Source organism: Bombina bombina, chromosome 3, assembly GCF_027579735.1.
Source record: "Bombina bombina isolate aBomBom1 chromosome 3, aBomBom1.pri, whole genome shotgun sequence".
In the NCBI taxonomy this organism is placed as follows: Eukaryota; Metazoa; Chordata; class Amphibia; order Anura; family Bombinatoridae; genus Bombina; species Bombina bombina.
The window spans coordinates 669455670-669477829 of NC_069501.1; the positions used below are offsets into that span (position 1 = coordinate 669455670).

Here is a 22160-nt window from a genome sequence, read left to right on the forward strand (position 1 = left end):
GTCCCTCCCCTATGTGGGGGTATAAAAAGTGACTAAGAATACTCATTTGTATAACATGATTAAGGTCAGTTGGTGACCAAAACGTCGTTGTCGTTCTATGTGATGTCTCACTAATAAAAGGATATTGATGTATACCTAGTGGTGCTGCTGTCTTTTGATTCACTGAAGTTGTTTGGGATTTGTGCAGGATCCTGACAGTGTGCACCTGGATATTGGCAGTAAGTGCTGGGCCATCCTTTGTATTTGATAGCTATTAAAAAGCCAGTGACATCACATAGCTGTGAATGTTCACTACTTATAAAAGTCAAAGGGTGCAAGATGGTTGCGCTCAGTATAGAAATCACCAGCTTTTTTGAGTAGTGACCATTCTTTTGAAGTTGTGTCCAACAGTTTAATGTCTGTTTGTATCAGGCGTTCACATTCTATATATTTATTTGTAGGTTTTGTTCAGTTTCTCCAGTATTACTACCAAAGTGGTTGTCTGTATAGACTGAGAGCTCTTGGGGAAAGACACAACATGGACCTAACAGTTGGTAAGTAAATAACAACTCTTCTCTAATATTACACCATGTAAAATAAGTTATTGACTTTAATCCACTAGTAGGAATGGAGATTTCAAAAGATGTCTTCTTTCCCGGGTAAATAATTTATATTTAGATTTACAGTGTAAATCCTCCACTGTCTGTGACCCGCTGATGTATCATTTATTTATTGTCTCAGTCTTTTTGCCAGTTCCGTAGAAATTGCCTTTATTTTGGCCAGGTGAGAAACCAATTTGCTATGCTCAGTTTATCATGGCACTTAGCACAAAAGGCCTCAAAAAATCAGCGTATACTGGTTTAGAGGAGAACTAGTGGAGTGCCTATCACAAACTATTTATTAACAAACAACATATTTATGTAAAAATGTACTTTAAATCTGGAGACAAATATCAATGGAAAACAGTGAGACTATCACCCATGTAATGTAATATTTTAGAACAATATTAAAGGGATAGTAAACACCAAAATTTTTATTGTTTAAAAAGATAATCACTTTTATTTACCATTCCCCAGTTTTGCATAACCAACACTGTTATAGAAATGTTCTTTTTACCTCTGTAATTACCTTGTATCTAAGCTTCTATTGACTGCCTCCTTATCTCAGATCTTTTGACAGGCTTGCATTTCAGGCAGTTAGTGCTGACTCTTAAATAACTTCATGTACGTGAGCACAGTGTTATCTATATGAAACACATGAACTAATGCCCTCTAGCTGTGAAAACTGTTAAATGTATTCAAATAAGAGCTGGCCTTCAAGGGCTTAGAAATTAGCATATGAGCCTTCCTAGGTTTAGCTATCAACTAAGAATACCAAGAGAATAAAGGACATTTGATGATAAAAGTAAATTAGACAGTTGTTTAAAATTACATGCCCTATCTGAATAATGAAAGTTTAATTTCGACTTTACTATCCCTTTAAACTAAGGGATAGTAAACACCAGAATTGTTGTTGTTTAAAAAGGTAGATAATCCCTTTATTATCCATTCCCAAATTTTGCATAACTAACACAGTTGTAATAATATACTTTTTACCTCTGTGATTACCTTGTATCTATGCCTCTGCAAACTGCCCCCTTATTTCAGTTCTTTTGACAGACTTGCATTTTTAGCCAATCAGTGCTGACTCCTAGGAGCTTCACGTGCCTGAGCTCAATGTTATCTATGTTAAACACATGAACTAACGCCCTCTACTGGTGAAAAACGGTCAAAATGCTTTCAGATTGCATATATACCTCCTAGAATTAGCTTTCAACTAAGAATACCAAAAGAACAAAGCAAAATAGGTAATAAAAGTAAATTGGAAAGTTGTTTAAAATTATATGCCCTATTTAAATCATGAAAAAAAAATTTTTTTACTTTACTGTCCCTTTATTAACTAGAATTTGTTGAGCCTACACACACATGCTCATTTAAATATGTTGACATTTTGTGAATGGGAGTGGAGTGATGCTATGTACCAAATAATCATTTTGTATTATGAAAGACTTCCAGATAGTGGTACCACTCTGTCTATTGATTCAGGGGCACAATCCAGTTAAAATTTAACTTTCATTAAATGCATTTAAAATGAACAATGATATATAAAAATCCAGGATAACTGTGCATCACACATGTATACTATACATGAACATTACAAAGCAAAGATCTCTCTCCTACTATTATCTCTGCTGTTGGGCCACTTCAATCTGTGTTTCCTAGAATGCATAGCATTATTATAATCCCTTAAAGCTGGTTGATATACTTAGTAGATTTAGCCCTATAAGTGAAGTGTTGGCTACTATATTATTCAACTGATATGTTGGATGCAACTACAGCCTTCCAAAAATTGCAGATTAGAAAAATACTATTCCTCTCATTGATATTAATGTGGTGCATGTCCCCAATCCTCCCCCTTCCGTAATTCCATTATGTGTTTCGCATGGTTCAGCTTTATCAAAGGTTACGGGCCGTCAATTCAGTGGATGTAAATAACCTGACATGATCCAATACCCCCCTTGATTCTGATTAGTTTAATATCATCATGTGACGATTCAAAGTCTTGTACTGATGTAAACAACAAAGGAAGCTGACGTCTAATCGATCATATGCAATGTATCACATCCTAAAAGATAAGTAAAGGTACAATAGGGACAAGGTATCATATATAGATATCATGGGATTGGAGTAAAGAGAATGTATGATATTATTCCCTACTGGAAATGAAAAATAAATTACTCAAATATGATGACAAAACGTATAAAAATGTTAAAAAAAAATGTTGTTGCATGTGCAGTTTAACGTAAATTACTGCCTCTGTATTACAGCTAATATACTGTATCTTCTGATATAATGCATTTTATTGAACCTGTCACAAATATGACGTTTTTTAGTAATATATTGACAGTAAGTGCAGTTGCCACTTGGGTGAGAGCCTGGAATGCAGGATGTAGAAGTTTTACCCATCCTTAATTCACTGCTTGACAGTATTTATTTTAAGGTTTAAGAACGTTATTAACTGGTTTGGGTTCTTTCTCCAATTTATGGTTTTAAAATTGGATCAGTTTGAAGAACATTCCAAAGCTGATTTATTTCTTGTGTTTATGAGGGTGTAGAGAGCCCTGCCATGCAGATCACCCTGTAAAAAGGTGGCGTACAGATTGTCTTGTTCTCCCTTTAGTATGTAAGCTCACATGCCCACCTCTCATGCACACTACTTTTTACAAGCTGGCAAAAGACCCACTGTAGGAATGTTCAACGCCAAATCAAAAAAAGGGCAGTCTGTTATAAATGCACAGTTCAGTTAAGCGGCCATTTAATGAATATCTTATGCTCCACTGCATATTGAGATTACATTCCACTGGAACGATAGATATTGCGCTTCAGTGACTAAGGTAATTCTGTTGTGTCGTACCTCCGGCCTTCTTTGCGGCGGGGCTTGTCCACTATGTGCAGCCTTTACCACTGCCTCTCCTTACTGCCAGTTTTCTGTTAAAATTTGCTACTGCGTCGAGATTTGCTACCTCAGTGTGCACAAGCACACAATTATGTAATCGAACACCACGTATGTTTCAAAAGAATGTGTGGAATTCAATTAGGTAATTACAAGCATGCGCACACGGAGGTAGCAAATCTTGACGAAGAGGAAATGTAGTCCTCTCATTTCTTCTTAAAGCGGCCATGGACATGCATGCACATGGCGTCATTCCCATTCAATTACGCATGTATTAAAAAATAAAGCAATTCTTCACTTCTTAATTAAAGGTCAATATGTAATCAGAATTAAATAAAGCTGGTCTCCACCTCTCCTTCGTTTTTTTGTAATATGCTCATTTATTAACATTACTCCTAAATTCATTAAGTGTACGCTGCAGGAGCTGATCAAGCAGGCGAGACAACATAGTGCACCGTTGATGAATTTAGGAGTAATGGTATTAATGTGCATATTAAAAAATGATGGAGAGGTGGGGACAAGCTTGAGGTGGAAATGAAGCCTTGTGCATGCATGTCCATGGCCGCTTTAAGAAGAAATGCGAGGACTACATTTCCTATCCGTCGAGATTTGCTACCTCCCTGTGCGCATTTACCTAATCACATTCAACATATTCTTTGGAAACATGGACACGAAGGTAGCAAATCTTGACGTGGTAGCACATTTCAACAGAATACTGACTAAAAAGGTGTGCTGCTCCAATCACACTCTGCGTCTTCCAGCCATGTGGAGTAACTGGTTAAGAGACTATTGTAAGCACAAAACAGCTGCCACTCTTTTGCTGATTTAAAATGCCATGGGTTCACAATAGTATATAAAGAGTAGAGTCTTTTTATGCTATTGTGAACCCATGGCATTTTAACTGGATTCAATAAAGTATTTCTTTTTACCAGCAAGGAGAAGCAGTTTTGTGTTTTCAAAAGAACTCGTACAGCAGCCTGGGAAGGTAATGGGTCAAATAAAATGCACTTTATTGCCCTTTGGTCCCCATTCATGAACAAGTGGGCCCGATGCCAGAGATGCAGAATCCCATAAAAGCAATAGCCTGTGCTGCCTTTTCACCTACTCCTGCTCTACTATTTGCCATCTAAGAGGTTCGGAAGCAGCGGTTTGAAGACTACTGAAATGTGTTAGCTGGGCTTTAAGTTGAATCATGTACCTGATATAAAAATGTAACATTATAATGTGTGTGTCCTATCATCAAGTACTTACCCAGTTAAGTTAATAATATGCCTGTATTGCCATTCGGATATGTTTGTTTTTGCAGAGGGATTTCAGTCTTGGATGTGGAGGGGATTGACTTTCCTTTTGCCATTTCTTTTCTTCGGGCAGGTAATCATACAAAGTCAATTAAACATTGTTTTTAGTAGTGATGCACCGAAATGGAAATTCTGGACCGAAACCGAATCCGAAAATTCGGGATGCACTTGGCCGCAAATGTATTTTTTCAAATTATTTTTTTTAAGTTTTTTTTTTGCATAATTAGAGCCAATAAAAAAGCCCACACTTTTATTGAAAGTAACACACTAAAATTGGACAAAAATATCTTAAAACAATAATATGCTACACAATATTTTTACCAAGAAAAAAAAAACCCAGGCAAAAAATAATGCAATTTTCGGCCAAAATGTTTCTGTGACCAAAATTGTGGTGCATTCCTACTTAAAACAATTATAAATATCAATATACTGTATTATTCTTCATTTAGTTCTATGTAACAGAATCATATTTAACAGTTTGTTTGTTTTTTTACCAATTATCCAAATAAAGTATAGTTCTAGAAAACTCATTATATGCAGAACAGTAAGTCAAGTAATAAACTTAAACAGCAGCTCTAGGCTAGCATCAAATTTGAAACATGCTACACAATAATTTTACCGAAAATAACAGGCAAAATAACCGAAAACCGAAATAGCCAAAAATGACATTTTCGGCCGAAACTTTCTGCGGCCGAAATTTCGGTGCATCCCTAGTTTTTAGTAGTAAGTGTGTGTGTGTGTGTGTGTGGGGGGGGGTTTGGCACCTCAAAACTGCAACAACAAGGGATATATTGCCCATACCAGCAGCTTCCACTTCGTTGTAACTTATTACACCTTTTCTACACATTTAAAGACATGATGACAAGTGACAAGGGTAAAGTCCAAATAAAGTAAACTAATGTTCAGGCGCCTACTTCTGTTTATTTTTATATTCACTGCATATGTTTATCATCAGGCCGGTATTGGAATTGACTTGTTAAAATTAAAGTTTTGAATTTACATGAAAAAAAATTAAACAAATGTTTGCACATACTTCATGATAGTCCCAGATTTTATGGTACACTCCCAGATTCTATGCCAGGTCAAATGGTCTTGAAATGTATTTCTTTTTAATGACACGATGAGTCCACGGATCATCTTAATTACTAATGGGATATTCACCTCCTGGTCAGCAGGAGGCGGCAAAGAGCACCACAGCAGAGCTGTTAAATATCACCTCCCTTCCCTCCCACCCCAGTCATTCTCTTTGCCTATGTTAGTGATAGGAAGTGGTAAAGTGAGGTGTTAGTAAATGATTCTTCAATCAAGAGTTTATTATTTTTAAAGTAGTACAAGAATGTGCTGCTTTGTCCTAGGGTGTAGCCGTAGTCCATATCAGTCTCTTCAGTAGAGCAGTGGTGGTTTTAGAGCAATGGGAACTTGTGGAACATAATTCTCACTGCGCCTCCCATAGTTTTTGCTGCCCTGATTATGAAATTCTGAGGGGATATACTCTGTCATTTCTTTTTCTACACAGGCCCATGTGAGGGAGAGGACCCTGCTGTCGGGCAGATTGGTCAGGTAAGTGCTGACTTTAATTATATTCTGGGAAAGGATTTCACTCAAAGTGAGCACTTTATTTCCAAGGAGAGAATGAAAGGGGCCGTTTTTAAAGTTTAAGTTCTTTATTCTCTGGGACATTTAACTCTCCTATTGGAGAGGAATTGACAGTATAGCAGGCACTGGGGCTGAGATAGCTGTGTTTTGAACATTTTATGGCGGTTCCACTTCTCCCGGCAGTTAAGCTTACAATAACCGGGAGATTGTTTATTAACCCCTTAATGACCACAGCACTTTTCCATTTTCTGTCCGTTTGGGACCAAGGCTATTTTTACATTTTTGCGGTGTTTGTGTTTAGCTGTAATTTTCTTCTTACTCATTTACTGTACCCACATATATTATATACCGTTTTTCTCGCCACTAAATGGACTTTCTAAAGATACCATTATTTTCATCATATCTTATAATTTACTATAAAAAAAAATATAAAATATGAGGAAAAATTGAAAAAACACACTTTTTCTAACTTTGACCCCCAAAATCTGTTACATATCTACAACCACCAAAAAACACCCATGCTAAATAGTTTCAAAATTTTGTCCTGAGTTTAGAAATACCCAATGTTTACATGTTCTTTGCTTTTTTTGCAAGTTATAGGGCCATAAATACAAGTAGCACTTTGCTATTTCCAAACCACTTTTTTCCAAAATTAGCGCTAGTTACATTCGAACACTAATATCTTTCAGGAATCCCTGAATATCCCTTGACATGTATATATTTTTTTTTAGTAGACATCCCAAAGTATTGATCTAGGACAATTTTGGTATATTTCATACCACCATTTCACCGCCAAATGCGATCAAATACAAAAAATCGTTCACTTTTTCACAAATTTTTTCACATACTTTCGGTTTCTCACTGAAATTATTTACAAACAACTTGTGCAATTATGGCATAAATGGTTGTAAATTCTTCTCTGGGATCCCCTTTGTTCAGAAATAGCAGACATATATGGCTTTGGCGTTGCTTTTTGGTAATTAGAAGGCCGCTAAATGCCACTGCGCACCACAAGTGTATTATGCCCAGCAGTTAAGGGGTTAATTAGGGAGCTTTTAGGGAGCTTGTAGGGTTAATTTTAGCTTTAGTGTAGTATAGTAGACAACCCCAAGTATTGATCTAGGCACATTTTGGTATATTTCATGCCACCATTTCACCGCCAAATGCGATCAAATTGAAAAAAAAAGTTAAATTTTTCACAATTTTAGGTTTCTCACTGAAATAATTTACAAACAGCTTGTGCAATTATGGCACAAATGGTTGTAAATACTTGTCTGGGATCCCCTTTGTTCAGAAATAGCAGACATATATGACTTTGGCGTTGCTTTCTGGTAATTAGAAGGCCGCTAAATCCTGCTGCGCCTCACACGTGTATTATGGCTAGCAGTGAAGGGGTTAATTAGGGAGTTTGTAGGGAGCTTGCAGGGTTAATTTTAGCTTTAGTGTAGAGATCAGCCTCCCACCTGACACATCCCACCCCCTGATCCCTCCCAAACAGCTCCCTTCCCTCCCCCACCCCACAATTGTCCCCGCCATCTTAAGTACTGGCAGAAAGTACACATATGCTAGGGTGTAGGATCCCCCCCTTAGCCCCCAACCTCCCTGATCCCCCCCAAAACCGCTCTCTAACCCTCCCCTCTGCCTCATTGGGGGCCATCTTGGGTATTGGCAGCTGTCTGCCAGTACCCAGTTTGCAAAAAAAAAGTGCTTTTTTTATTTTTGTTTGGCTTTTTTCTGTAGTGTAGCTTCCCCCCCCCCCCCACACACAGACAAACCCCCACCACCTTGCTGATCGTTTTTTTTTTAAAAAAATATTTAGACATTTAAACATTTTTAACATTTTTTATTAATAAATTTTCTGTAGCGTAGCGGTTCCCACCCGCTCCCTCCCCGTGCACGCGCCCGCCCCCGCCCTCCCGTGCACGCGCGCGCGTCCGTGCGCGCCCCCGCTCATCCTCGCCCACAATCCCGCCCCCCCTGCACATAACCAGGGCCATCGATGGCCGCCACCCGCCTCCCGGTCCGGCTCCCACCCACCAACGCAGGGAGCCACCGATCTCCGGTGCAGAGAGGGCCACAGAGTGGCTCTCTCTGCACCGGATGGCTTAAAAAGGTTATTGCAGGATGCCTCCATATCGAGGCATCACTGCAATAACCGGAAAGCAGCTGGAAGCGAGCGGGATCGCTTCCAGCTGCTTTCCACACCGAGGACGTGCAGGGTACGTCCTCAGGCATTAACTGCCTTTTTTTTGAGGACGTACCCTGCACGTCCTCGGTCGTTAAGGGGTTAAAGATGCCAACGAGGGGCGGAGCTAAGTGAGGCGGTAATCTTAGCATTACGCGCCATTTTTCTTCACTCTGGGTACGGAAGTGATTCAGTTCAGGACACCTAGGAGCACTTGAGTTAGATTAAGACAAGCGACTCTAGGAGCGGACCGTTCGTAGATTGTTTCCCTGCTGCAGTCAGATTGTTTAGAAAATACTAAAAGGATCGTTGCTTCAGGTCACTGAGCAGGTAGGCACCTCAGCCAAAAGCTGAGGTGTAGAGGTGTTAGTTATTCTTGTTTCAGTTTACCGCATTCTGCAGTTTCAAAGTAAAATAGTTGCGGTTTAACTTTTAAAGACACAGTACCGTATTTTTCACAATTTTTTCCCTTTATTAAAAATTATTTTTAATGTTGATAAATGTATTAATTAAGTGTTAGAATGGACCAAGAGACTTTGCAAGATGCCACCTGCTCCCTGTGCTTTAATACCAATGTGGAATCACCAATTCTTTTTTTGCTCCTCTTGTATTGAGAGGACTTTAAGTTAGGGATAAAAAAAATTCTGAGCCAGCATTTTCTAAGGAGGATGCTGTTCAGGAATCCAATGAGAATGTTCAATTCATGCCGCAGCTTTCTCCTCAAGAGTCCCAAAGTTTACCGCCCTCACATGCAGTGCCCTGCGCTTCCTCTTTAACTCCAGTTGGGGTTACTTTACAAGACATCGCCTCTCTCATGTCTTCTGCAGTTTCAGATGCGTTGTCTGCTTTTCCTATGTTGCAGGGAAAGCGTAAGAGGAAAATCAGACATTCAGTAAGTGAAGTTTCTGACGCAGTTGTTGCTATTGTAGATGCTCCCTTCCAGAAGCCTGAGGAGGGGGATACCGTAGTAGCATCTGAAGGTGAAATTTCAGATTCTGACAGTGTAATTCCTCTTTCTGATACTGAAGTGGTTTCCTTCAGGTTTAAACTAGAACACCTCCATTGATTACTAAAGAAGGTTTTAGCTACATTGGACGACAGTGACTCCACGGTCGTTGTTAATCCTAAAAAATCTAGTAAACTTAACAAATATTTTGAGGTTCCTTCTTCGATAGACGTTTTTCCGGTACCAGACCAAGCTTCTGAGATCATTGCTAAGGAGTGGGAGAGACCGGGTATTCCTTTTTCTCCATCTCCTATATTTAAAAAGATGTTTCCCATAGCCGACTCTGTTAAGGAGGCTTGGCAAACAGCCCCCAAGGTGGAAGGAGCTGTTTCCACCTTAGCTAAGAGAACTACTATTCCCATAGAGCATAGTTGCGCTTTCAAAGATCCTAGGGATAAAAAATTAGAGGGATTACTAAAAAAGATGTATGTACACCAGGGCTTACAATGGCAACCAGCTGTGTGCATTGCTACCGTTACTAGGGCGGCTGCATATTGCTTTGATGCATTGTCTGATGCTATCAGGACAGAAACTCCCCTCGAGGAAATCCAGGATAGGATAAAGGCTCTTAAATTGGCTAATTCCTTTATAACGAATGCTTCCCTTCAAGTTATCCAACTGGGAGCAAAGATTTTGGGGTTTGCTATTCTAGCTCGTAGGGCCTTATGGTTAAAACCTTGGCCTGCGGATGTATCCTCTAAATCTAAATTGTTAGCAATTCATTAAAAGGCTTGACGGAAATTATCTCTGATATTACGGGAGGTAAGGGTCACCTTCTCCCTCAGGATAAGAAAAACAATCCAAGAAGCCTGTGATTGAATCTAAGACGGCATGAAGGGACTGCCCCCGATCCGGGACCGGATCTTGTAGGGGGCAGACTTTCCTTCTTCGCTCAGGCTTGGGTTTGAGATGTTCAGGATCCCTAGGCGGTAGAGATAGTGTCCCAGGGATACAAACTAGAGTTCAAGGGTTTTCCTCCCAGAGGCAGGTTTCTGCTTTTAAGATTATCTGTAGTCGAGACAAAAAGAGAGGCGTTCTTACACTGTGTAAGAGACTTCTCCGACCTGGGAGTGATAGTTCCTGTTCCGATTCAGGAACAGGGGCTGGGATTTTATTCTAATCGGTTTGTGATCCCCAAAAATGAGGGAACCTTCAGACCAATTTTAGATCTCAAGAGTCTAAACAAATTTCTCAGGGTACCATCCTTCAAGATGGAAACTATTCGTTCCATTCTTCCTTTGATCCAAGAGGGTCATTTTATGACATCAGTGGATTTAAAAGACGCGTACCTGCATGTTCCCATTCACAGGGATCATCACAAGTTCCTAAGCTTTGCCTTTCTGGACAAAAACTTCCAGTTTGTGGCTCTTCCTTTCGGTCTTGCCACAGCTCCCAGAATTTTTACAGAGGTTCTGGGATCGCTGTTGGCGGTGCTTCGGTTACGTGGCATCGCAGTGGCACTCTATCTGGACGACATCCTGGTTCAGGCACCATCCTTACAACAAGCAAGATCCCACACGGACATGGTGTTATCCTTCCTGCGATCTCACGGGTGGAAGGTAAATTTGGAAAAAGAGTTCCTTAGTCCTAAATACAAGGGTAACTTTCTTGGGAACCATAATAGATTCCCTATCAATGAAGATTTTTCTGACAGAAGTCAGGAAATCAAAGATTATCGATATTTGTCTAGTCCTTCAGCCCACTCCTCGGCCATCAGTGGCTCAGTGCATGGAGGTAATCGGGCTGATTGTGGCGGCAATGGACATCATCCCGTTTTCTCGGTTCCATCTCAGACATCAGCAGTTAAGCATGCTCAGGCAATGGAACAGAGATTATGCGGATTTGTCTCCTAGAATGCTACTGGAGCAGGAGACAAGGGATTCCCTTCAATGGTGGTTGTCTCTGGATCATCTCTCCCAGGGAAACTGCTTTCGCAGACCATCTTGGGTGATTGTGACAACAGACGCCAGCCGTCTAGGGTGGGGAGCAGTCTGGGGCTCCCTAAAGGCTCAGGGAGTTTGGACTCAGTCAGAGTCTGTTCTTCCTATAAACATTCTGGATCTGAGAGCGATCTTCAATGCTCTTCTGGCCTGTACCCAGTTAGCCTTGTTCCAGTAGGACAATATAACTTCAGTGGCTTACATCAATCATCAGGGGGAACGAGGAGTTCCTTAGCGATGACCGAGGTAACCAAAATAATTCAGTATGCAGGAGGCCCATTCTTGCTGCCTGTCGGCGATCCACATCCCAGGGGTGGACAACTGGGAGGCAGACTTCCTGAGCAGGCAGACCTTTCATCCGGGGGAGTTGGAACTCCATCCGGAAGTGTTCTCCAGCCTGATTCTCAAGTGGGGTCAGCCGGAATTAGATCTAATGGCATCTCGACAGAATGCCAAGCTCCCGAGATACGGATCGAGGTCCAGGGACCCCCAGGTGGAAATGATAGATGCTCTGGCGGTTCCTTGGACCTTCAGTCTAGCATAACTATTTCCTTTGTTTGCTCTTCTTCCTCAGGTCATTGCTCGAATCAAGCAGGAGAGGGCATCGGTGATCCTCATTGCACCTGCTTGGCCTCGCAGGATTTGGAATGCAGATCTGGTGGACATGTCATCTCTGCCACCTTGGAGACTTCTGTTGAGGAAGGACCTTCTAATTTAAAGGGCCATAATACCCAAATGTTTAAACACTTGAAAGTGATGCAGCATAGCTGTAAAAAGCTGTTTAGAAAATATCTCCTGAACATCTCTATGTAAAAAAGAAAGATATTTTACCTCAAAAATTCCTCAGTAGCCACCTCCCATTGTAAAGGATTTCTAAGCAGCATTTTAGTGTGTTTGTCCTGGGACATCTGAAGGGACTAGCATCGTGCACTCTCATATTATTTCACCAATCAGGTAAAGGAAGCTTACTATGAAATCTCATGAGAGTTAAGTCAAATCTCATGAGATCACAGTAAGAGTTCATGACCTCAGCACTGCTGATGCCGATTGGCTGCTGTTCATTTCTTCATTTTTTTAAATGTGTTTACCTGCAGCTGGGAGCAGCTGACTATAACTTTTTACACAGAACTTACTCTGCTGAGCTGAGGAGATTGTGAGGTAAAATATCTTCCTTTTTTACATAGAGATGCTCAGGTGATATTTTCCTGTCAGCTTTTTACAGTTATACTGCATCAGTTTCAAGTGATTTAGCATATGAGTATTATGTCCCTTTAAGGGCCCTTCTTTCACCCAAATCTAGTTTCTCTGAAACTGACTGCTTGGAGATTGAACGCTTAATTTTATCCAAGCTGGGCTTTTCTGATTTGGTCATTGAGACCATGATTCAGGCTCATAAGCCTGTAACTAGAAAGATTTACCATAAGATATGTTGTTAATATCTCTATTGGTGTGAGTCCAAGGGCTGCTCATGGAGTAGAGTAAGGATTCCTAGAATGTTATCCTTTTTCCAAGAGGGTTTCGAGAAAGGATTATCGACAAGTTCCCTAAGGGGTCAGATCTCTGCCTTATCTATTTTGTTACACATAATGTCTGGCAGATGTTCCAGATGTACAATCATTTTGTCAGGCCTTGGTCAGGATCAGACCTGTGTTAAAACCAGTTATTCCTCCATGGAATTTGAATTTAGTTCTTTAAGTCCTTCAAAGGGCTCCGTTTGAGCCTATGCATTCCTTAGATATTAAGTTGTTATCTTGGAAAGTTTTGTTTCTTCTTGCTATTTCGTCTGCTCGCAGAGTATCAGAGCTTTCGGCTTTGCAGTACGAATCCCCTTAACTTATTTTTCATTCAGATAAGGTAGTTTTACGTACTAAATTAGGATTTCTTCCTAAGATAGTTCTGATCAGAACATTAATCAGGAGATTGTTGTTCCTACTTCTCAGAAGGAACGACTTTTGCACAATTTGGATGTGGTTCGTGCCTTACAGTTTTACCTGCAGGCAACTAAGGATTTTCGTCAGTCTTCGGCATTGTTTGTAGTTTTCTCAGGAAAACGTAAGGGACAGAAAGTTACGGCTACTTCTCTTTCCTTTTGGCTGAAGAGTATTATTAGTTTTGCTTACGAGACTGCTGAACAGCAGCCTCCAGAGAGAGTTACGGCTCATTCCACAAGGGCTATTGCTTCCTCATGGGCATTCAAGAATGAAGCTTCGGTAGAACAAATTTGCAAGGCTGCAACTTGGTCCTCTCTTCACACTTTTTCAAAATTCTACAGGTTTGACACTTTTGCCTCAGCTTTTTGGGAGAAAGGTTCTTCAAGCAGTGGTGCCTTCCGTTTAGGTTCCCTGTCTTGTCCCTCCCGTATCATCTGTGTCTGTGTACTCTAGCTTGGGTATTGATTCCCATTAGTAATTAAGATGATCCGTGGACTCATTGTGTCATTAAAAAGAAACAAAATTTATGCTTACCTGATAAATGTATTACTTTTTTGACACGATGATTCCATGGCCCACCCTGTTTTTGTAAGACAGGTTGTTGGTTTTATAAACTTCAGAAACCTCTGCACCTTATTGCTTCCTTTCTCTCATTTACTTTGGTCGAATGACTGGTTTGGGAGTGAGGGGAGGTGATATTTAACAGCTCTGATGTGGTGCTCTTTGTCGCCTCCTGCTGACCAGGAGGTGAATATCCCAATAGTAATTAAGATGATCCGTGGACTCATCGTGTTAAAAAAACATAATTTATGCTTACCTGATAAATTTATTTCTCTTGTAGTGTAGTCAGTCCACGGGTCATCCATTACTTATGGAATATATCTCTTCCTAACAGGAAGCTGCAAGAGGATCACCCAGCAGAGCTGCTATATAGCTCCTCCCCTCACATGTCATATTCAGTCATTCGACCAAAGCAGACGACAAAGGAGAAACCATAGGGTGCAGTGGTGACTGGAGTTTAATTAAAATTTAGGTCTGCCTTAAAGACAGGGCGGGCCATGGACTGACTACACTACAAGAGAAATAAATTTATCAGGTAAGCATAAATTATGTTTTCTCTTGTTAAGTGTAGTCAGTCCACGGATCATCCATTACTTATGGAATACCAATACCAAAGCTAAAGTACACGGATGAAGGGAGGGACAAGGCAGGAACATTAAACAGAAGGAACCACTGCCTGAAGTACCTTTCTCCCAAAATTAGCCTCCGAAGAAGCAAAAGTGTCAAATTTGTAAAATTTTGAAAAGGTGTGAAGCGAAGACCAAGTCGCAGCCTTGCAAATCTGTTGAACAGAGGCCTCATTTTTAAAGGCCCAGGTGGAAGCCACAGCTCTAGTAGAATGAGCTGTAATCCTTTCAGGAGGCTGCTGTCCAGCAGTCTCATAGGCTAAACGTATTATGCTACGAAGCCAAAAAGAGAGAGAGGTAGCCGAAGCCTTTTGACCTCTTCTCTGTCCAGAGAAAACGACAAACAGGGAAGAAGTTTGACGAAAATCTTTAGTTGCCTGCAAATAGAACTTCAGGGCACGGACTACGTCCAAATTATGCAAAAGTCGTTCCTTCTTTGAAGAAGGGTTAGGACACAGTGATGGAACAACAATCTCTTGATTGATATTCCTGTTAGTAACTACCTTAGGTAAGAACCCAGGTTTAGTACGCAGAACTACCTTGTCTGAATGAAAAATCAGATAAGGAGAATCACAATGTAAGGCAGATAACTCAGACTCTTCGAGCCGAGGAAATAGCCATCAAAAACAAAACCTTCCAGGATAACAGCTTGATATCAATGGAATGAAGGGGTTCAAATGGAACGCCTTGAAGAACATTAAGAACTAAGTTTAAGCTCCACGGCGGAGCAACAGTCTTAAACACAGGCTTAATCCTAGTTAAAGCCTGACAAAAAGCCTGAACGTCTGGAACTTCAGCCAGACGTTTGTGTAGAAGAATAGACAGAGCAGAAATCTGTCCCTTTAACGAACTAGCAGATAAGCCCTTTTCTAAACCCTCTTGTAGAAAGGACAATATCCTAGGAATCCTAACCTTACTCCATGAGTAACTCTTGGATTCGCACCAATATAAATATTTACGCCATATCTTATGGTAAATTTTTCTGGTAACAGGCTTCCTAGCCTGTATTAAGGTATCAATAACCAACTCCGAGAAGCCACGCTTTGATAGAATCAAGCGTTCAATCTCCATGCAGTCAGCCTCAGAGAAATTAGATTTGGATGTTTGAAAGGACCCTGAATTAGAAGGTCCTGTCTCAGAGGCAGAGACCACGGTGGACGTCCACTAGGTCTGCATACCAGGTCCTGCGTGGCCACGCAGGCGCTATCAGAATCACCAAAGCTCTCTCCTGTTTGATCTTGGCAATCAAACGAGGAAGCATCGGGAATGGTGGAAACACATAAGCCATGTTGAAGACCCAAGGGGCTGTCAGAGCATCTATCAGCACCGCTCCCGGGTCCCTGGACCTGGATCCGTAACAAGGAAGCTTGGCGTTCTGGCGAGACGCCATGAGATCCAGATCTGGTTTGCCCCAACGAAGAATCAGTTGAGCAAAGACCTCCGGATGAAGTTCCCACTCCCCCGGATGAAAAGTCTGGCGACTTAGAAAATCCGCCTCCCAGTTCTCTACGCCTGGGATGTAAATCGCTGACAGGTGGCAAGAGTGAGACTCTGCCCAGCGAATTATCTTTGAGATTTCCAACATCGCTAGGGAACTTCTGGTTCCCCCTTAATGGTTGATGTAAGCCACAGTCGTGATGTTGTCCGACTGAAATCTGATGAACCTCAAAGTTGCTAACTGAGGCCAAGCTAGGAGAGCATTGAATATTGCTCTTAATTCCAGAATATTTATTGGGAGGAGTTTCTCCTCCTGAGTCCATAATCCCTGAGCTTTCAGGGAGTTCCAGACTGCGCCCCAGCCTAGAAGGCTGGCGTCTGTTGTTACAATCGTCCAATCTGGCCTGCGAAAGGTCATCCCCTTGGACAGATGTGGCCGAGAGAGCCACCATAGAAGAGAATCTCTGGTCTCTTGATCCAGACTTAGTAGGGGGGACAAATCTGAGTAATACCCGTTCCACTGACTTAGCATGCACAATTGCAGCGGTCTGAGATGCAGGCGCGCAAATGGTACTATGTCCATTGCCGCTACCATTAAGCCGATTACTTCCATGCACTGAGCTACTGACGGGTGTGGAATGGAATGAAGGATACGGCAAGCATTTAGAAGTTTTGATAACCTGGCCTCTGTCAGGTAAATTTTCATCTCTACAGAATCTATAAGAGTCCCTAGAAAGGGAACTCTTGTAAGTGGTAATAGAGAACTCTTTTCCACGTTCACCTTCCACCCATGCGACCTCAGAAATGCCAGAACTATCTCCGTATGAGACTTGGCAGTTTGAAAACTTGACGCTTGTATCAGAATGTCGTCTAGGTACGGAGTCACCGCTATGCCTCGCGGTCTTAGTACCGCCAGAAGTGAGCCCAGAACTTTTGTAAAGATTCTTGGAGCCGTAGCTAATCCGAAGGGAAGAGCTACAAACTGGTAATGCCTGTCTAGGAAAGCAAATCTTAGGTACCGATAATGATCCTTGTGAATCGGTATGTGAAGGTAGGCATCCTTTAAATCCACTGTGGTCATGTACTGACCCTCTTGGATCATGGGAAGGATGGTTCGAATAGTTTCCATTTTGAATGATGGAACTCTTAGAAATTTGTTTAGGATTTTTAAGTCCAAGATTGGTCTGAAGGTTCCCTCTTTCTTGGGAACCACAAATAGATTTGAATAGAATCCCTGCCCGTGTTCCGTCCGCGGAACTGGGTGGATCACCCCCATTAGTAAAAGGTCTTGTACACAGCGTAGAAACGCCTCTTTCTTTATTTGGTTTGCTGATAACCTTGAAAGATGAAATCTCCCTCGTGGAGGAGAAGTTTTGAAGTCCAGGAGATATCCCTGAGATATGATCTCCAACGCCCAGGGATCCTGGACATCTCTTGCCAAAGCCTGGGCGAAGAGAGAAAGTCTGCCCCCCACTAGATCCGTTTCCGGATAGGGGGCCCTCTCTTCATGCTGTCTTGGGGGCAGCAGCAGGTTTCTTGGCCTGCTTGCCCTTGTTCCAGGACTGGTTAACTTTTCAGCCCTGCCTGTAACGAGCAACAGCTCCTTCCTGTTTTGTAGCAGAGGAAGTTGATGCTGCTCCAGCCTTGAAGTTACGAAAGGCACGAAAATTAGACTGTTTGGCCTTTGATTTGGCCCTGTCCTGAGGTAGAGCATGGCCCTTACCTCCCGTAATGTCAGCTATAATTTCTTTCAAGCCGGGCCCGAATAAGGTCTGCCCTTTGAAAGGAATATTAAGCAATTTAGATTTAGAAGTCACGTCAGCTGACCAGGATTTAAGCCATAGCGCTCTGCGTGCTTGGATGGCGAATCCGGAGTTCTTAGCCGTAAGTTTGGTTAAATGTACGACGGCATCAGAAACAAATGCGTTAGCTAGCTTAAGTGCTTTAAGCTTGTTCATAATTTCATCCAATGGAGCTGTGCGAATGGCCTCTTCCAGAGACTCAAACCAGAATGCCGCCGCAGCAGTGACAGGCGCAATGCATGCAAGGGGCTGTAAGATAAAACCTTGTTGAACAAACATTTTCTTAAGGTAACCCTCTAATTTCTTATCCATTGGATCTGAAAAGGCACAACTGTCCTCCACCGGGATAGTGGTACGCTTAGCTAAAGTAGAAACTGCTCCCTCCACCTTAGGGACCGTCTGCCATAAGTCTCGTGTGGTGGCGTCTATAGGAAACATTTTCCTAAATATGGGAGGAGGGGAAAAGGGCACACCAGGTCTATCCCACTCCTTGCTAATAATCTCTGTAAGCCTTTTAGGTATAGGAAACACGTCAGTACACACCGGTACCGCATAGTATCTATCCAACCTACATAATTTTTCTGGAATTGCAACCGTGTTACAATCATTCAGAGCCGCTAATACCTCCCCTAGCAATATGCGGAGGTTCTCAAGCTTAAATTTAAAATTAGAAATCTCTGAATCCAGTCTCCCTGGATCAGATCCGTCACCCACAGAATGAAGCTCTCAGTCTTCACGTTCTGCAAACTGTGACGCAGTATCTGACATGGCTCTCACCTCATCCGCGCGCTCTGTCCTTAACCCAGAGCTATCGCGCTTGCCTCTTAATTCTGGCAATTTAGATAATACTTCTGTCATAACAGTAGCCATGTCTTGCAAAGTGATTTGTAAGGGCCTCCCTGATGTACTTGGCGCCACAAAATCACGCACCTCCTGAGCGGGAGGCGAAGGTACTGACACGTGAGGAGAGTTAGTCGGCATAACTTCCCCCTCGTTGTCTGGTGATAATTTCTTTACATGTAAAGATTGACTTTTATTTAAAGTAGCATCAATGCAATTAGTACATAAATTTCTATTGGGCTCCACATTGGCCTTTAAACATAGTGAACAAAGAGATTCATCTGTGTCAGACATGTTTAAACAGACTAGCAATGAGACTAGCAAGCTTGGAAATACTTTTCTAAATAAATTTACAAGCAATATAAAAAACGCTACTGTGCCTTTTAAGAAGCACAAAAAGCTGTCACAGTTGAAATAACAATGAACCAAAATAGTTATAGCAACCAATTTTTCACAGTAAATGTATTAAGTTAGCAAAGGATTGCACCCACCAGCAAATGGATGATTAACCCCTTAATACCCAAAAACGGATTAACAATTTAATAATTAACGTTTTTCTCACAGTCAAAACACACTGTCACAGGTCTGCTGTGACTGATTACCTCCCTCAAAATGAATTTTGAAGACCCCTGAGCTCTCTAGAGACGATCTGGATCATGGAGGATGAAGTAGACAGATTGTGACTGAATTTTTACTACGCAAAAAAGCACTAAAATAGGCCCCTCCCACTCATATTACAACAGTGGGGAAGCTCAGATAACTGTTTCTATGCAGAAAACAAAGATGGCCATGTGGTAAAAATCATGCCCCAATAAGTTTTATCACCAAGTACCTCACAAAAAACGATTAACATGCCAGTAAACGTTTTAAACATACATTTGAAAAGTTATGAATTGTTATTAATAAGCCTGCTACCAGTCGCTTTTACTGCAGTTAAGGCTCATACATTATTTCAGTATTAACAGTATTTTCAGAGTCAATTCCATTCCTTAGAAAAATACATTCAGTGTACACACACTCATCAGCCTAATACCAGTCGCTATCACTGCATTTAATGCTGAACTTACTTTACATTGGTATCAGCAGTATTTTCTCAGTCAATTCCATTCCTCAGAAAAATAATTACTGCACATACCTCATTTGCAGGGGGGCCCTGCATGCTATTCCCCTTCTCTGAAGTTACCTCACTCCTCAGATGAGAACAGCCAGTGGATCTTAGTTACGCCTGCTAAGATCATAGAAAACGCAGGCAGATTCTTCTTCTAATGCTGCCTGAGAATAAACAGCACACTCCGGTGCCATTTAAAATAAAAAACTTTTGATTGTAGAAATAAACTAAGTTAAAAAACACCACAGACCTCTCACAGCGACCTATCTAGTTAGGCTGCAAGAGAATGACTGAATATGACATGTGAGGGGAGGAGCTATATAGCAGCTCTGCTGGGTGATCCTCTTGCAGCTTCCTGTTAGGAAGAGATATATTCCATAAGTAATGGATGACCTGTGGACTGACTACACTTAACAAGAGAAAGAAATACATTTATCAGGTAAGCATACATTTTGTTTTATTTACATTTTTTTACTTCTCAATTTTGTATTTTTTTAAGTTAAAACAAATAGAGAAAGCTTATTTATACTAAATAGGGTATGTTAAAGGGACTGGAGAGGCTGTTCTACAGTTAGTGAATAAAGGAGCCTATTATGAGCAGGATTTATCAATGCAATTCTCCTAAAATTGCGCCCATAAATCCGAATACAACTGAATCCCCTGATTTATTAATGCAAAGTGCGCCTGCATTTGCAAAGGCACACTGATGCGTTTAAAAAAGAGTTTGCTAGTTTTAGTCGCATTTCCTCGAGTCTCCTTAGCATTACACCCAGTTACCAATTTATCATTTTTTTTGCACCTTTGAAGAACGTAAAGTTCTGCTACAAATACGCACAATATAGTTGTCCACAGGTACTGTGGAGAACAGCATTAGAAATGATTATGTTTTTGAGCTTGTGTCATGTTCACATCTATTTCTGATGGCGTACTTTCAGATTCTAGCAGGTCTATCTTTGACTAGATACATATGCCAACTACAGAGTGTAAAATTGCCCCACAAAGATTGTAAATTGTATTAACAATTTGAATATGTTACGGTTATATAGGGTCATTATTATAACAAAATTAAAGTAAACATTTATTGTAGTAACACACCAAAATGAACCTGCAAATTTGCCCCATGTAAAAACACAAATGTATTAGATTACTTGAAGAGGGCAAAAATGACAACATAAAAAAACATGGGTTTGAAATGATAAATCAGGACAACTTGCTTTTTTTTGGAGAAATTCATCATAATCCGCCCCAGATAGCTTTCCAAACAGCGCAAATTATTACGTGCAATTTTTTTATAAATTTGTATGCACCAGTGCGCCTTTCCAAGGGCCAGCTGCAGAGAACTTGGAGGAAAATACAAATGAGAATTCTCCTAGCCCTTAATAAAACTAGCCCTATGTTTGAAGTTTGTTTTTGTATTGCAGTTATCTTTTAGAACTTTCAACATTAGGGAATGCAGATAGCCCTCCAGTGCTTCTCTATTAGATGCATATCATCCTGTCCCAACATGAAGCTAAATATAAACCATCTCAAAAAACTAATAAATAGACACATGTAAATGATCATGTTGTGTATGTCTACTTGCTTGTGGCTTCATTGCATCTGGTCTTTTGTTATTATCAAGCAAAGAGATTAGTATGATTTAGGCCAACTGTGTTTTCTCCAACATTGGTGTGTCCGGTCCACGGCGTCATCCATTACTTGTGGGAATATTCTCTTCCCCAACAGGAAATGGCAAAGAGCACAGCAAAAGCTGTCCATATAGCCCCTCCTCAGGCTCCGCCCCCCAGTCATTCTCTTTGCCGCTCTGAACAAGTAGCATCTCCACCGAGATGGTGAAGAGTATGTGGTGTTTAATTGTAGTTTTTTATTCTGCTATCAAGAGTTTGTTATTTTAAAATAGTGCCGGTTTGTACTATTTACTCTAAAACAGAAAGGGATGAAGAGTTCTGTTTAAAAGAGGTTTATGATTTTAGCAGCAGTAACTAAAATCAATTGCTGTCCCCACGCAGGACTGTTGAGCCTAGAGAACTTCAGTTGGGGGGAACAGTTAGCAGACTTTTCTGCTCAAGGTATGACTAGTCCATTTTCTAACAAGACTGTGTAATGCTAGAAGACTGTCATTTTCCCTCTTGGGAATCGGTAAGCCATTTTCTTAGACTCTTAACAGAATGAAGGCTTATTATGGGCTATACACTGGTTGACACTCTTATGGGCTAAATCGATTGCTTTATTTATGTTTTTTATGAAATCTAGAGGTGATTTATAAAACTTTTATTGTGGGGGAACGTTTTTAGGCGCCAGGCAGTTATTTAGACACCGTTCCAGTCAGGAAGGGCCCTTTCACTATAGTAGGCAGAGC

At 41.0% G+C, this 22160-nt stretch overlaps 1 protein-coding gene across 1 annotated transcript in view; it reads left to right on the forward strand.

The window, feature by feature from the left end:
• Positions 1–22160, forward strand: part of TMEM120A (transmembrane protein 120A) — a 101672-nt gene that overhangs the window by 72171 nt on the left and 7341 nt on the right. The window contains exons 9-10 of the mRNA XM_053707419.1: positions 441–533; positions 4778–4842. Coding sequence (XP_053563394.1) covers positions 441–533; positions 4778–4842 — 158 coding nt within the window. The remainder of the gene's footprint in view (positions 1–440; positions 534–4777; positions 4843–22160) is intronic.